Source organism: Antrostomus carolinensis, unplaced genomic scaffold, assembly GCF_000700745.2.
Source record: "Antrostomus carolinensis isolate BGI_N321 unplaced genomic scaffold, ASM70074v2 scaffold5064, whole genome shotgun sequence".
In the NCBI taxonomy this organism is placed as follows: Eukaryota; Metazoa; Chordata; class Aves; order Caprimulgiformes; family Caprimulgidae; genus Antrostomus; species Antrostomus carolinensis.
The window spans coordinates 122,628-137,364 of NW_010311272.1; the positions used below are offsets into that span (position 1 = coordinate 122,628).

At 39.1% G+C, this 14,737-nt stretch overlaps 1 protein-coding gene across 1 annotated transcript in view; it reads left to right on the top strand.

The window, feature by feature from the left end:
- TRPC7 (transient receptor potential cation channel subfamily C member 7) overlaps window positions 1–14,737 on the top strand; it is a 69,881-nt gene that overhangs the window by 38,926 nt on the left and 16,218 nt on the right. The window contains exons 3-6 of the mRNA XM_010166677.1: window positions 37–201; window positions 5,154–5,370; window positions 10,751–10,984; window positions 12,715–12,979. Of these exons, the coding sequence (XP_010164979.1) occupies window positions 37–201; window positions 5,154–5,370; window positions 10,751–10,984; window positions 12,715–12,979 (881 nt within the window). The remainder of the gene's footprint in view (window positions 1–36; window positions 202–5,153; window positions 5,371–10,750; window positions 10,985–12,714; window positions 12,980–14,737) is intronic.

A 14,737-nucleotide genomic window follows, 5' to 3' on the forward strand; every position in this document is an offset into this window, starting at 1 on the left:
ATGTTACTGATACTTCTATTTCTGTTTCTTTTACAGTTTGTTGCTCACCCCAACTGCCAGCAGCAATTGCTCACCATGTGGTATGAAAATCTCTCAGGCTTACGGCAGCAATCTATAGCTGTGAAGTTCTTGGCGGTCTTTGGAGTCTCCATTGGCCTGCCCTTCCTTGCCATAGCCTACTGGATAGCTCCCTGCAGCAAGGTACAAACTCATTAAGGTGCATGTTTTTTATGGTCATTTCTACCCAGGGCCTGGAATGAAGTCACATATTTTTCTGTAACGTCATTGAGAAGTGATTCATACTGTCTTCTAAGAGTACCCCAGAGGAGAGCAAGCGTGAGGTGTTGCTTGATATACACAAATTGAGTTATTAGACATGGTTTTTTACCTTTACAGGTAAAAAAGCTGGGATGGTGGGAGAAGGAAACATTGAGACAGTGGGTGACAAGAAAAGAATAGGAACAAGAAATGGGTAGGAGATAACAACATGGGAGTGAAGAAAGAATAAAAGAACCACCAAAGTGGGGAATAACTAAAGGAGAAGATCTTTGTTGCCCTTTCAGTTAACTCTGGTGTTTAAACTCTCATTCCTTTTAGATACTTTTTGTTGATGGTTCCTTCCTTCTTCAGAGTTCCTCTCTTCTCTTTCCTCCTTCTTTCTGATCTTGTATCTTTAGTTTGTGGAGCATTATTATGGCACATGTGCCTGAACCTCTGGAAAGTCCCAGAGGAGTGCTTAGTGCTGCAGAGAAGACTAGACTTAATCCCACAATCTTTATGGTTTTGAGGGAAAAAATCATGACACTTGGAAAGCTGCTGTGTACCTAAATATGGCTGTGCTGTGTCTCATAGCATCGGATGGAGCAGGAGAGTTTTGCTGAGACCTTAGAGGTCAAAGGACTAAGCTTTTATTTAAGTAAATGGAAGGAGAGGAGCTTAACTTTTTATCAGCTGTGATTTCATTACTCTAAACCTTTTGTTCATTCTCATTTTTCAACATCCCTTTCTTTTCACCCCTCTTTAGACTGTGAAAAACCATATGGAACCTTCTGTCATAAAATCAAATTGAAAGTACTTTCAGGCCAGAATTGTCTTTTAATGAATGGCTTTGCATTGATCAGAACAATGTAATCTTGATTTTAGATTGGGCACTGTCATAGAAATAAATGAATAATGAATGCATTTTTCCTCCAGGAATTGGTACCTCACCCCAAATAGTCATTATTAGATTCAAGGGCTGAGGGTTGATGCATGAGCCTTGTATCCTCTTAGTGTTATTGCAGACAATTTTACACAGGCAGCATATCTGCTGAAAGGATGGTGATGTTTGCTTGTGATGTTCTGAGCAGCCCAATTTTGTCCTGGTCAATTTTACAAGTGTTTTGTTTGGTTTTAAGTCATAGAAACAATCTTGATGTTACACAAAGGACTAATGAAATAATTTTTCCATAGTAACAAACAACTAAGATATTTAGCTTCAATCAAATCAGGCCTGATTTAATAGACTCGTGGATGCCTAGGCATGAGTCAGGAACTCATATCTGGGCTAAGACAGTAAGAAAAATTATGGAAATTTCTGTGATGTGGAATACTGCTTATAGGAGATGTCCTGACCATGATATTGTGTATCACATTCTTCAGATTTATTGGTCAAATTCTGCAGTTTCACATGGGGTAACAGAGTAAGTCATATCTCAAGATAATTCCTTCACTGATGTATCTGAGCAAGGAATATATTTTCAACCCTTTACTCCTTAATGGAATTTTGGTTTTTTAATAAAGCTTTGTGGAATTAGAATACACCATACTGGGATAACACCCTTGAAAATCTAGTAAATAGTATTTAACTGGAGTTTGCAACTGAACTTTTAAGTCTTCTTTTGCATTCATTTGCACAGAGCTGTCTTTATTAAAACTAATTTTAGTGTCAGTCACTCATTCACCTCTGGATGCACAAACTGTTGACAAGACCTGCGGAGTGTAAGCCTATCCTATCCTGACATATCTGTGTTGACTCATCCATCTCATGGAGGCTCTGACTCTGAAATGAACTATTGCTTTATATGTGGGTATCCAAAACTTTTTTTCACTGGTGATCAAAAGAGAAGATAAGAGGTAGAATGGAAAAAATTGCACAGTCTGCCCAAAAATATAGTTACAAGAGCAAGCAGGACTGATTGGATTGTCTGCAGAACTTCAAGAAGTATTTTCTTTCCTCTGTGGTCTGTTGAAGTGTACATTCAAGTATTACAACACTAGCAGAGATCATTTATACACAGCTCTCATTGCCTGGGTTGTTCTCTTGCTTTCATGTAGCCATGCTGGGAATTTACAGACCATAACTCCTGCTGGGACAGACTTAGCATCATTTAAGTACTGGAACTTTAATGGTTCACTCCACCTAAAACTGTACCTGTACCTTTTTACTCTGAGTATTTTCCTGCCTGGTTAAGCTACACAAAATTTCTATAACAATATTCTTCATGTTTCTGCTATCAGCATGGTACTGCAAATAGTAATGTCTTTTTTCATTATGATATTTCTATCTATTTGTTCCTGTCTCTTGGAGTAGAGATTAATTTACATCTTGAAAATTTAGTTTCCCTATCACATTTTATATAGTTTCTTTCTGACATGTCTGCATACTTCATTATTTTCCTATAATATAGAGAGGATACTAGGTCATGAAATGAGCCATTCTCTTAAGAATGAACCTTTTTATTCACACACTGTCAGTGTTTCTATCTTAACAGTGACAGCCAGGCACTTCCCTGCAATCCCAATTTGATGAAAGACAATATTGTGATTTTTAGAAAGTAATTGAGAAATTAATACCTCCAAGTAGTTACACAGCTTGATTATAACTTATCAGGTTGCTTGAAAAATACATCTTATGGTCATAAAGCATTAGGTTGTCTGAAGGCATGGATACTTCATTAATTTCTTACAGAATACTCTGGTCAACACTTTCACCTCCTGTACCCCTTAGCTAAAAATCAGATTTCTGAGAAGATATTAAAAACATCAGCTCAAGAAAAAAATTGTAAGTTTTCCCCAGTAATAATAAGGATAAAATGCTGATGTAGCACTGACTAAATGCAGACTTTGTTAAATGAGTAGTGAACTAAGTCAAATTACCCACAGAATTCATTTGGTTCTGTAATACATGGGGTTATTTCTCTGATAACCAAGGCTGTGCTTCTTTAATCTCAGGTCTTTTTAAAAGTTTCTATAGACAGCAGAAAAGTCTAATTATTTGGAGAGAATTCATGGTTCAATAGATAGTGCTTTTTCTCTTCTAGTGAATTCAGGGTAGAAATGAGTCTTATACAGATTGCAAATACACTTTCTTAGAACTTTGTTGGTAAGGACCCATGTGCCCATAGCTGTTGTTATGCTTTGCTCTTGCTCTTTGAGCTCTCTCAGATAGGTCATACAAGGAAAACATCTGAGATGATTACTGTATGGGGCACTGTTCAAACATATCTCATCAACCCATCAGCTCTGTACTGGAAATTCTGTTGCAAAATGGAAATCTACCCAACATCAGCCATAAAAATTTGTTGAGAACTAACACTACAACAAAGTTTACAGCAGAGGGGTAAACCAGCATCACAAGTGTTGGGACTGGTTTTATCACACTTCATTTACACCTGCATCTGCCATAATGTTCCTAAGGCAAGATGAAAGAAACTTGGGTTTTGATTCAGTGTAATATCTGCCCACTTAAACACATCCTTATTGACCTCAGAAAAAAGTGAGCATGATAATAAGGGCTTGGGGATAGAGCAGACTTTTTAAAATATTTTCTTTATTGAAAAGTCTTTCTGGCATTTAGAAACATGTAACTTTCTCAATAGGGTATTGTTCTTAATTTTTTTTATTAGTCTTAAAAGATTTATTTGACATTTTAAAAAATTCAGAGAAGAAAAAGAAATAAGAAGCAGAATCATAAGGCTTTCTTTAAATTTCTGTTAGACCTAAAGAGCCCTGCTTTTAAAATATTTTCTGCCCTGCAATGACCAGGGACCTGGGCTCCTTTGAACAAAGCTGTTATTGGAGATAAATAAGGAAACAAAGAATGTCCTTTTCCAGTCTTTTTTCATAATTCTTATGAAGTTTTATTATCAAGTTAGTAGATATTAAGAAAATTTTAAGGATACCTTGTCATCCAGAGGAGTTAATAATGAGCAATATACTGCAAAAAATTCTAAGTGCTTCGAGGTGGTTTTGGAAAGGGATGATACTGGCATTGCTGTCTGTTGTGTCCAATGCCACAGGCACTGGTCCTTGCAGTCCTAAAAATTCTTCTAACCTAAAATCTTTCTGGACTAATGTTTTCTTACATCACAGAAAATGTAAAATGAGAAGAGTGTTATTGGAATTAATTAGCAAACAAAGCTTTTCAAGAAGAACGGAACAAACATTAGCTATAGTGATCTGCTCTGATTCTTGGCTTAATGTATTGAAATAAATCCTTGTGTTCTGGAGAGTGAATCTCCAGCTTTTGTAGTAATTATGAGAGAAGACTATCATACCAAAGCATATTAAAAGCATTACTAGAGAATCTTTAAACAGAAGGCTATTTCTTACACATTGTTAATGAACCAAGAATTTAATATTAATAAAAGATTCTAAAATGTAACAATGATGAGAACAGGATGAGAAGTGGGACCATCATTAGGATTTGTATTGATACACGAATCCATTCATATAACACGTATGCATGCAAACATGCCTCATATAAATATCCTGTCTCTTGATTTTCCACTTACCATATGGCCAGGACAATTAGATATTATGTGTGGGTATAAAGGAGCAATATAACATCCTGCTATGCATAGAAAATTATCCAAAGGGTATAATTGGAACTGCAATGTGCAATGTCTAGTAATAACGAAGAACAACTTGAACAAATCTAAACCCCATTCGATCCTGCTATGCATAGAATATTATCCAAAGGGTATAATTGGAACTACAATGTGCAATGTCTAGTAATAACAAAGAACAACTTGAACAAATCTAAACCCCATTCATTTCTGAATCTTTTTCACCTTGGGCAAACTTTTATAGGAAAAAAAAAAAAACTTCCAGGAGGGGGATGAGGGGGAAAAAAAAAAAAAATCTTATGTCTTGTATATGTTTAATTGCAGTTGGGACGAACCCTCCGAAGTCCTTTCATGAAGTTTGTGGCACATGCAGTTTCTTTCACAATCTTCCTTGGACTGTTAGTAGTGAATGCTTCAGATCGGTTTGAAGGAGTAAAAAATCTCCCCAACGAGACCATCACGGATCATCCAAAACAAATATTTAGAGTCAAAACAACTCAGTTCTCATGGACAGAACTGCTGATCATGAAGTGGGTCTTGGGTAAGCAAAACCACAATGTCTACAGGTCCTCTAGGGAAATTCAGTATGATTAGGAATAGCATGATAGACAGTGACAAAATAAAGGGAAAAAAAAACCAATCCAATCAACCAATTGATTCAAACCAATCCAAAAAACCCACATCCTGTAAAACAACAACAAAAAAAACCCCAAACAAAACAAAAAAACCACCATGAGGCTAAATTAGAGGTGGATGGCAGTATGTTGATTAAAACAGGATCAAAGAAGACTTTGATCTTGGTCACTGCTTTTGAAAGTATTGAATGATGTTTATCAAATTCTACTTTCCTGATTTTTCCCCTTTCCATGGTGAATGTCATAGATGTTGTCTGTTTGCCTCTGTTGGTTTAATCATTGTATCTTAAAGAAGGTAATATAATAATAGAAACTTATAACTTCACTATAGGACGTTGCTCTATCTAAAGTGAGATGAAAGAAATGTGTCCATTGGGATGTGGGTGACCACCAGCCTGTTTTATTACCCTGCCTTGAGAGCCTATTATAGTTCACTGAACCTCAGTTTCTTCATCTGCAGAATGGATATATTGTTATTTACTTTTTTGTAACGTACTCTGAGATCTAGTGATGAAAACTACTAGGTAAGTAAGAGCTGGATTTTATGACATTCATAGTATTAAATTATTACTGGTGAGAGGACAGCACAGCACTCAAATCTTTTAAAAGAAATTAAATTATCTAACAATTATAAAGTAGGAAATCATGTGGATGAACCCTTCAAGTGCAAAAGTATGTCACGTGCACAAGTTAAACTTCCAGGGAGTTTTAGGCAAATTCAGATATATTACTTTTCCTATAGCTGCAATTCATTCCTGGCAGGTCAGCTACATTTAACCACTGATCTAAACAAGCTCAGAAGGATTTATTGGGAAACTGAGCTTAGCAACTCTGCAGAATCTCTGTCTTCCTCTTCTGTAGTTATTTTTTCTCACCACCATGATTGTGATTCTCTTCTTGCAGCAAATAATTCCACTGTTCCATAAATACTGATGGCTTTAAACTCCCCTAAAAAATAAGATAGGGCTGCTCTATCTGATGACTTCCTGGCCACCATTCCTTTGTTAACTGTCCCTGCAATAACCAGAATCCCATACAGGATATTAGGCTAGAAAATACGGAATAGATGCCAGACTGGATAGAGTAAGCTTGTAAGATATATTTTTAAAAAGATATTAAAGCAGTTGGACAAGATGATTAGATTTTAGACTAGATATTCTTTTCTTATAGGCAGTAGGTATCTGTCTGCCTGGTGAGTTCCTGAGAGATGAAGAGAACATTTCATTTGAAGTGAAGGTTTTCACTTTTCTGGGAAAAGAAAGGTGATTCATTGTACAGACTTCTGAATATAATGAGATTTTCTAATGACTGCCTACATCAGCACTGACAGTCTTCTCTGGCCATTTTACCTGTCTGCCTCCATAAGGCTTCAAATAATGTTTCAGCAATATTAAGGTGAAAGTCTGGTGCACGTGGCCTGCAGACAGCTGGCATGGGGGCTTGGGGACATGCTGAACACCATATGGGACCCAGAACTTTAAGGACTGTAAAAGAACTAAGAGTGGTAGACTGCCCAGCCTTTTGGTGTAAAAATCCTATAGGTATTATAAATATACATATATAAGTAGAAATATAATTAAATAAATGCTATAGGTAAATATCACAGGTAAAGTTGCCAAGACATGCTTTTCTAAATAGGCAAATATAAGTAGAGAGTAAATATATGTTAAAGTATAATAAATCTAAATCTTGTGTAGTAAATATACATAGCTCTATTTAATCCTACTTGACAACACCTGCAGTTGCTGTCTTCAGACTCAACAGCGTAGGTGTGCTCCCTACATTTCCATTCGTAGTACAATCAAAAAGTGTAATTTTATTTATTCTCAGCTTGTAAATCCCTTCCTTCTGTTTCCGTTCTTTCTCTTTTCTCCTTCATACCATGACAGCAATGATGAATGCTGATGACACATTACTTGTTCCAACTATAGCAGACCATTTCTGAGAAATTAGTTTACAGGTCCTGATCTTGATTCTTTTTTGGGGAGAAAATTGGCTGTCTGAGTTATCTGGCTGTCAACCATAAAATTATGTTCAGAATAGCATTCTGAGGATAATATGCTACATTAGCATAGCATAGTGTGGCCACAAGTGAGCACAACCTGTAATAGCAGTCCCTGCAATTAATCTTGCTGCAGATATGAAAATTGACCCATGTGTATAACTTTTAAGAGAAAACTACCAGCAGGACAATTTCAGACTGGAGTTACGCAAAAAAGATACTATTGCCGTCTCCTGCTCCCAATTATTTTTAATGCATGCAGGTAATGGAGTAAACCAAACAGAGGTAATGAATTGCAGCCAGGCAGGCACTTCATCCTGTCCCCAAAATCCATATCAGAAGCTTTATTTTCAGTTGACCTGCACCTCTGAAATGGCTGTAGACCATTGCTGGATCAGCCAGGTAGTGTTGGTAGCCCATTTAACGTCCCCATGAACAGCCAGACAAACAATAGCATTTTAGGCAGAAGAATGCCTTTTTGATCTCACTCCTCTTTGTTATGAACATGCATCCAAGGGCTGCAGATGATAAATCTGTCAGTGCAGAGAAATACTGCAATGCCCTGAAAGGAGAACTTACCCCTTCATACTTGGGGCACAGTAATTTCAGCTCATGCATCTGTGGCTCATTGTATGCCTTGGCTACCTCTCCCCCTATGGCCAGGTGTTCCCACCTCTTTCCTTCAAGTAAGGAAGGCTGGGATTTTCCTTGTGAGCAATATGAACAATAGTGTGCACTGGAAACAGATATGTTTTATTTACAGAGACAAATCCCCACTGCAAAAGCAGCCAAGGTAGCAGTTAAGCTCTGGGTAGATGCAACCTGAGCACAACTCTCTCTCTTCATCCAACAGCCTTTGGTGGATCCAGGAAGGCTCAAAGCTCTCCAGCAAGTGTAATGGGCTGTGTCTGTAGCTTGACTCTCCTTCCCCTGCTGAAATCAGAAATGCCTGTCAAGGTGACATTTCTGATTGTCCCCACTGTGGGAGAACAGGCACAAGAGACGCAGAGAAGCTGGAGAGCAGGAGCTCCTCAGATCCCATCTCTCTGGGCATCAGACTCAGCGAAACGACCTCACTCAGAGCTGTCAGGTGCCTCAGAACCATTGTATTGAAATGCAGTCACATCCTGGCAAATCTACTCTACCTGACTTGCCTTTCCTTATTTTGCTCTTACATCTCATCCCCTGAATTTTAGCTGCTTTTTCTAGTCTTCAGTAATTTTACTTAAGCAGAAGCTTCGAATTACTCTCTCACAATGTATATACAATGACCCAGCAGTACTGACCAAATAATTACTGTAACTTTTCTACTTGTCCTGAATAGACATTTTTCCATATGCATGGATAAAAAATGATTGCCACAAAGTTGTCAAAAAGAATGATGTAAATTATAGGCCAATAGTGTGATACTTTCACAGAGTGATTCTAATTTTAGTCAGTCTATTCAGATTTAGACATTCCTTACTTCATTAATCTGTGACTTAGGTATATTAAGTGACGAAGATTAGAAATAAATTTGGATGGGAGAGTTAATATTTAAACCAGAAAAGACATTTCTAGCAGTCAGTGAACAAGTACTCTGGTCAGCAATGTCACCACGCATGTGACATTTCCTGAAATGCTTTAGTATCTTTATACGACACGCAAGCATGATGTGTAGGGCTAATGTCTCCTATCTATCACTTCTGGGATACTTTTTGTTTTAACTAGAAATGTTTCTTTAATATTTCATCTTCACTCCAGGACAGTTCCTAAGAAACCAATTCTTCCACCTTCTCTCTTAGACTATTTATTATTAAATCTCACTCACAGTGAGTGATGGATTGGGATGAAGTTCTTGCTTTTACTCAGTCAACCACCTGCAGACTTGAGGAGAAGAGCTGGTAGGCTCTTCTCCTGCCCTCCCTCTGCTTCTGCTCAGCACCTAGTTGATCTCAGGCTCTCTCCCAAGACATATCTTTATGGGGCATAACCTATATTATGGTACAACTCCCAAGACCTGCCTGGAGATTCCAGGGCTGTGGAGGTCACAGGCTAGTGGTGCCTTGGCCGCTGGTGCTATTGATAGCTTAGCTTTCCTTTTTCTCTTAAACCCTTCCCAGTGCAAAAGGACTGGCAGCAGCATTTCTTCATTTCTCCAGCCTCCAGCTAGATTCACACTGACTTGTTTCCTTCCCTATGACCCAGCCTTTGACTGTGCCTCTTGGGACACCATGTGCTTCCAGGAGTCTCTGAAGTAGCTGAGCAAATGCATTTACATACCACACCATGAGAGCTTCCAGCAAAGAGGATGAAGAAGAGTTCACAAAAAGGACAAGGTTGCAGGAGGCCACATGGAAATTGGCAGGCGCTGCTCCTGCTTGATTAAACATGAATTTTGCTGCTGCTGCTATGGAAACAAAATTGGGTAAAGTGCAGGAAATATTTATCAGTGGGTTAAATGTTCCAATATTTTAGCTATTCAGAAGTGAGATTTTGGCCCTAGAGCCCTGCTGTGATTGAAAGTTGGGCAAGTTGGTGAATTTGACCTGAGCTCTTGGCTCCAGTTTGCCCATTGACCTGTTTGGCCATTCACTCGTCCTCCCCAGCACTGCCCAGTAGAACCTGAATGTCAAAACATTCCAGTTTTCTAAGTTTGGCATTTGAGTTTATCTCTGTTGTCTCAGGATTTTCAAAGTGGTAGATCAGACTTTAATGTATGGAACGTCATTATTATTTAATATATAAAACTTTTTGAAAAGTACTGCAAGGGCAGAACTTCTGTCTTCCCTTTTCTCTAATCATACTGCTTTTACTCGTGGATCTGATTTTCTTTTCCAAAGATCTATTTCTATTCTCAAAATGGACTCACCCACTATTCTAGGGAAGGAGGAAAACAGCAGCAGAGCAAACAGTACCCTCTTCAGTGGCACAGTTTAGCAAGGAGATTTTGGGGACAAGAGAGGAAATCTACATTTTTTCCAAATAGATCAGCAATAGGCTTTCTAGTGTCCTCACTGTGTCCTCCTGTGCTTTCTCTGACATCACCAGAAATCTACTTTACCATTGACTTATATAGTGAATTTTTTAAATTTCTACCTCATATGCACAAAAAAAAATATAAGCTTAAAGCTTTCAATAATTTTTAAGAAAAGATAACATGAACCATTCTCAAGAAATTCAGTTTAACTGAAGAGTTATTTGCTTTAGTCTTAGAAGCCATTGTTAGCCAGGAAATGGCTCTGTCTGAATACAAAAAGCACCTTCTGTGTTTGCTGGTTAAATGTTCTCTGGCCTTTCCACAGGCATGATATGGTCAGAGTGCAAGGAGATTTGGGAAGAAGGGCCACGGGAATATGTGGTGCATCTCTGGAACCTGCTGGACTTTGGGATGCTGTCCATCTTCGTGGCATCCTTCACTGCCAGGTTCATGGCTTTTCTCAAAGCGACTGAAGCACAACAGTACGTAGATCAGTACGTTCAAGATGATGACCTCAATAATGTCACCCTTCCCCCTGAAGTTGCTTACTTTACTTATGGTAAGATGCTTTTTGCTATCTAATGCCTCCTCTTAATATGTGGTAGTGCTGAAAGCAGCTTTCTTTTTGTGATATTTATGACAGGTTTTTTTCTAATTAAACCAAATTATTCTTCTCAGATCTACCCATTCCAGCCACCTTCCTAAACAGTCAGAAAGAAACTGAGATCTGAGCCTTGTTCAGTCTCTGATCTTATGCTAAGGCTTCATTCAGGTCAATCACATCCTGAGAAAATAGCTTGAGCAATAAATAATCAGGAACTGGGAGTGAGCAGAATATAATTTAAATTAAAGATGAATGAACCTGCTTGGTTTTCCAAATGTGTGAGCGGGGAGATGTGTGAACATAGGATCTGGAGCTTCATTTCTAACTATTGGTTCACTCTGCACCACTTACATCCAACATTTGTGTAAAGTAAATACAAAAACAAGTTACACCCATAAACTGCTGCTCTTCCAAGAGGAAAACCTTTATTTTGGAGAGTCTATAACATCGATAAGTGCTAACATTTGGAAATGCAAGCAGTAGCATAGCCTTGACAACATTATTCTTGATGGTTGAAAGGGTTTTTCTTTGATTTTTCACAAACAAATAGAGCCTTGGACTCCAGAGTGGGGACTGGATTCATTGCATGCCTCTCCAAGCTTTAGATCTAACCCTGAGCAAAATCCATGGGGATTTTTGCTCATGTAGGGGCTGCAGAAGCTAGAGAGCTGAGCATGAAGGAGCACAATTTGCTCCCTAAGGTTGTAAGGTAATTTATTATTTTAGCAATGTTCTTGGGCTGGAGAGGAAAATCTGGGGCAGGAAACTTCATCCACTGTAGACATGCACCATGCAGCACCAGAGACTTGTGCCCTGACCCCACAACAGATAAACTTCCATCTCCTTGTCCAAGCAAGCAAGAGGCCTCTGAGATGATGCTGCGGTTTTCCTCTGCTTCTCTTTGGTTCAGACTACTGAAACTAATGCCTAAGTTTATTGCTGTGTCCTTAAAGATGTCACATGCTTTAGGTCTGAGTCACAGTCTTTTCATCAAGAAGCTCAGTTGGTGAAAGGACACTTACAAGCTTTATTAATATAAATGTTGAAATTTTCAGTAAATTAAATAAATGATGCATATCTGGTATCAACAAGAAGATTTTTAAAGTAAATATGTTAGAGTGACTGGACTACAAGAATTGTTTTTAATTTAAAGATAACATGAAAATGATACTCTTGATGGTTATAACAGTTTTATCTGAACAAATACTAACTTTCTTGTCTCATGGAAGGGATAGAAATCTCAGTCTCCCTAATGCTTCCTTTCCAAATATTTACACAGTGCCATGTATCCAAATCTATAGCCAAACTCCACTGTGTTATGGTTTTGATTCTCCATATCAAGAATTTCAGACGGAGAAGTCACAGCACAGTTGATGTTCAACTAGGAAACAGAAAATATCAAATTTGTTTAAAGCCATGCAATATTTTGCTGTGTGACTTTGGTAAATCCCAGTGACTTGCTCATTTCTCATCTTTACCATGTGAAAAATACAACTATTTCTTCTCACCCATATGTGTACAACATACTGAGGACTGCAGTGACCAATTGTTCCAAACCCTTTTTTTTTTTTGCCTTTAACTTCTGGCCAAAACCAAGATTAAGTCTTGAAAAGGGGTCATTGATCATCATAACTTCCATCTAACACTTTTCATTACTAATATCTAATGTACGTATATTGTTTTAGCCAGGAACAAGTGGCTTCCCTCGGATCCTCAGATCATTTCAGAAGGACTGTATGCAATAGCTGTGGTACTCAGCTTCTCCCGCATTGCTTACATTCTTCCAGCCAACGAAAGCTTCGGCCCCCTGCAGATCTCTTTGGGGAGGACTGTGAAGGATATCTTCAAGTTCATGGTCATCTTCATCATGGTGTTCCTGGCATTCATGATTGGAATGTTCAACCTTTACTCTTACTACCTTGGTGCAAAATACAACCCCGCGTTTACAACGTGAGTACTTGCGGAAAAAGCGGTTGCTCTTGAAGGGCTCAGTTCATTCTGGTCCATTGCTGCTGCAAAGTCTGCTCAGATAGTTTCTACTCCAGCTGTGTGGGGAAGTCACATTCAGATTTTGCCAGGGAAACTTGTACCACAGCTTCCATCCCTGGCAGTCAGCTTAAGGCCTGAGTATAGGGAGACGTGTAGTTCAGAAATGGTTACTTCTAGAAATCAAAATCACAGATCAGGAAAATGTTTTGTGAGATGTCCAGTTTAATGAGTCAAGAGAAGCAATGGAGAAGATGTTAGACCTATGGTTACTGTTCTTAAAACTGTAGGCTGAAATGTATGTGAAATAAGTGAGGATTTTGCTTATGAGACGTCTAGTTTAGGACACCACCTCTGTTCCGCTGTGATTATAAGGTGCACATCTACTGAGCCAGCTGCTAGAAGTGATGCTTAAGAAAGCAAAACAAACTGGGCTGTGTTTCTTAAATCCTGACTGGGAACTTTTCAGCAGAGGCCATGTGAAAGCTGCATGGAGCACCCTGCCAGGTTACTGGCCACGCTGGGCAGTGGGTCTGCCTGGATCAGTCACCCATCAGTGCTTGCTGTGTGGCCACACAGCCCTGCAGAGGTGGCCACACTGGATGTCCTGTCTTGACTTTGTCAGGGATGTTGGGAAGAGAAAGATATTTGCGAATGGTTCTGGAATGAGGTTCAGTCTGAGGCTGCTTTTGAAAAGAGAAAGACTACAGCCCTTCAGAGGTGGGACAAAATCCAGTCTTGATTCTCCAAGACCCTTGGAATCCAAGCTCCAATGCTGTGGGAGACAGCTGAGGTCCTGAAGGAGCTTTCAGAGGAGGGGACAGCCTGGTCCCCTGCTGTGTCTGAGGGATGTGTCCCATCCATCCATAGGAAAGCCTCCTCCCTTGCACTGGGATGTGTCACCAGCATAGCACCATGGCAGTCAGCTTTGTGTCTCACAAAACTACCATGACTTGTCTTACGGACACGGTGGAGGCTTTCCTTCCCACACACCTGTCTGTGAAGGAAGAGAAAATCTTGGCATAATGTTTTCCCTTGCTATGTTGTGACTTCCAGGCAACCACTCCATGTTACTAATGCCTGAGCCCACAGCATTTACCAGCTGCAGAGCAAGACAGCAGCTGGTGTTTGATGTGTCATTTCTCCAACGTGTCACACGGCGAGCTGGGAGCTTAGCTCGTAGCTCCTCTAGGAGAAATGACCTTTTCAGCATCATTTCTGCCCTGTGAGTGGCTGTTTCCTTCCAAATGCCCAGAAGCCATTCTGTGTGCTTCTGAGCCAGTTTGACCACACCACCCTCTTGTGCAAAATGTCCCTTGTAACATAATGTTTGCTTTTTCTAATTGAGCCACATATGCCTTCTAGACCTCTCCTGTAACCTCAGGATACATTTTAATGGAAGGATTTATTAAGACAGATGCAATTACATTTATCTATGCTGGGTAGTAAGGTAGAAGAAAATTGAGTGTGGGATGTGACTTGCTTCTTATTTGGAGAGATGGAGATGCCCTTGAAGCACAAGGCTTAATAAGTTGAGTTGATACCTTGATTACCTGGTACCACAGTAATCCTCAATTATGGTATTCCCCAGGCACTTTGCTAGAGCACCTCACTGACAAATTCCAGTCTCTGATGCAATTCCATGCAGTAACTCTCTCATTAGCACTCATTATCTAAGTGGATCTTCCAGTAGTTACTATCTTTTCATGGAAATAATGAGCA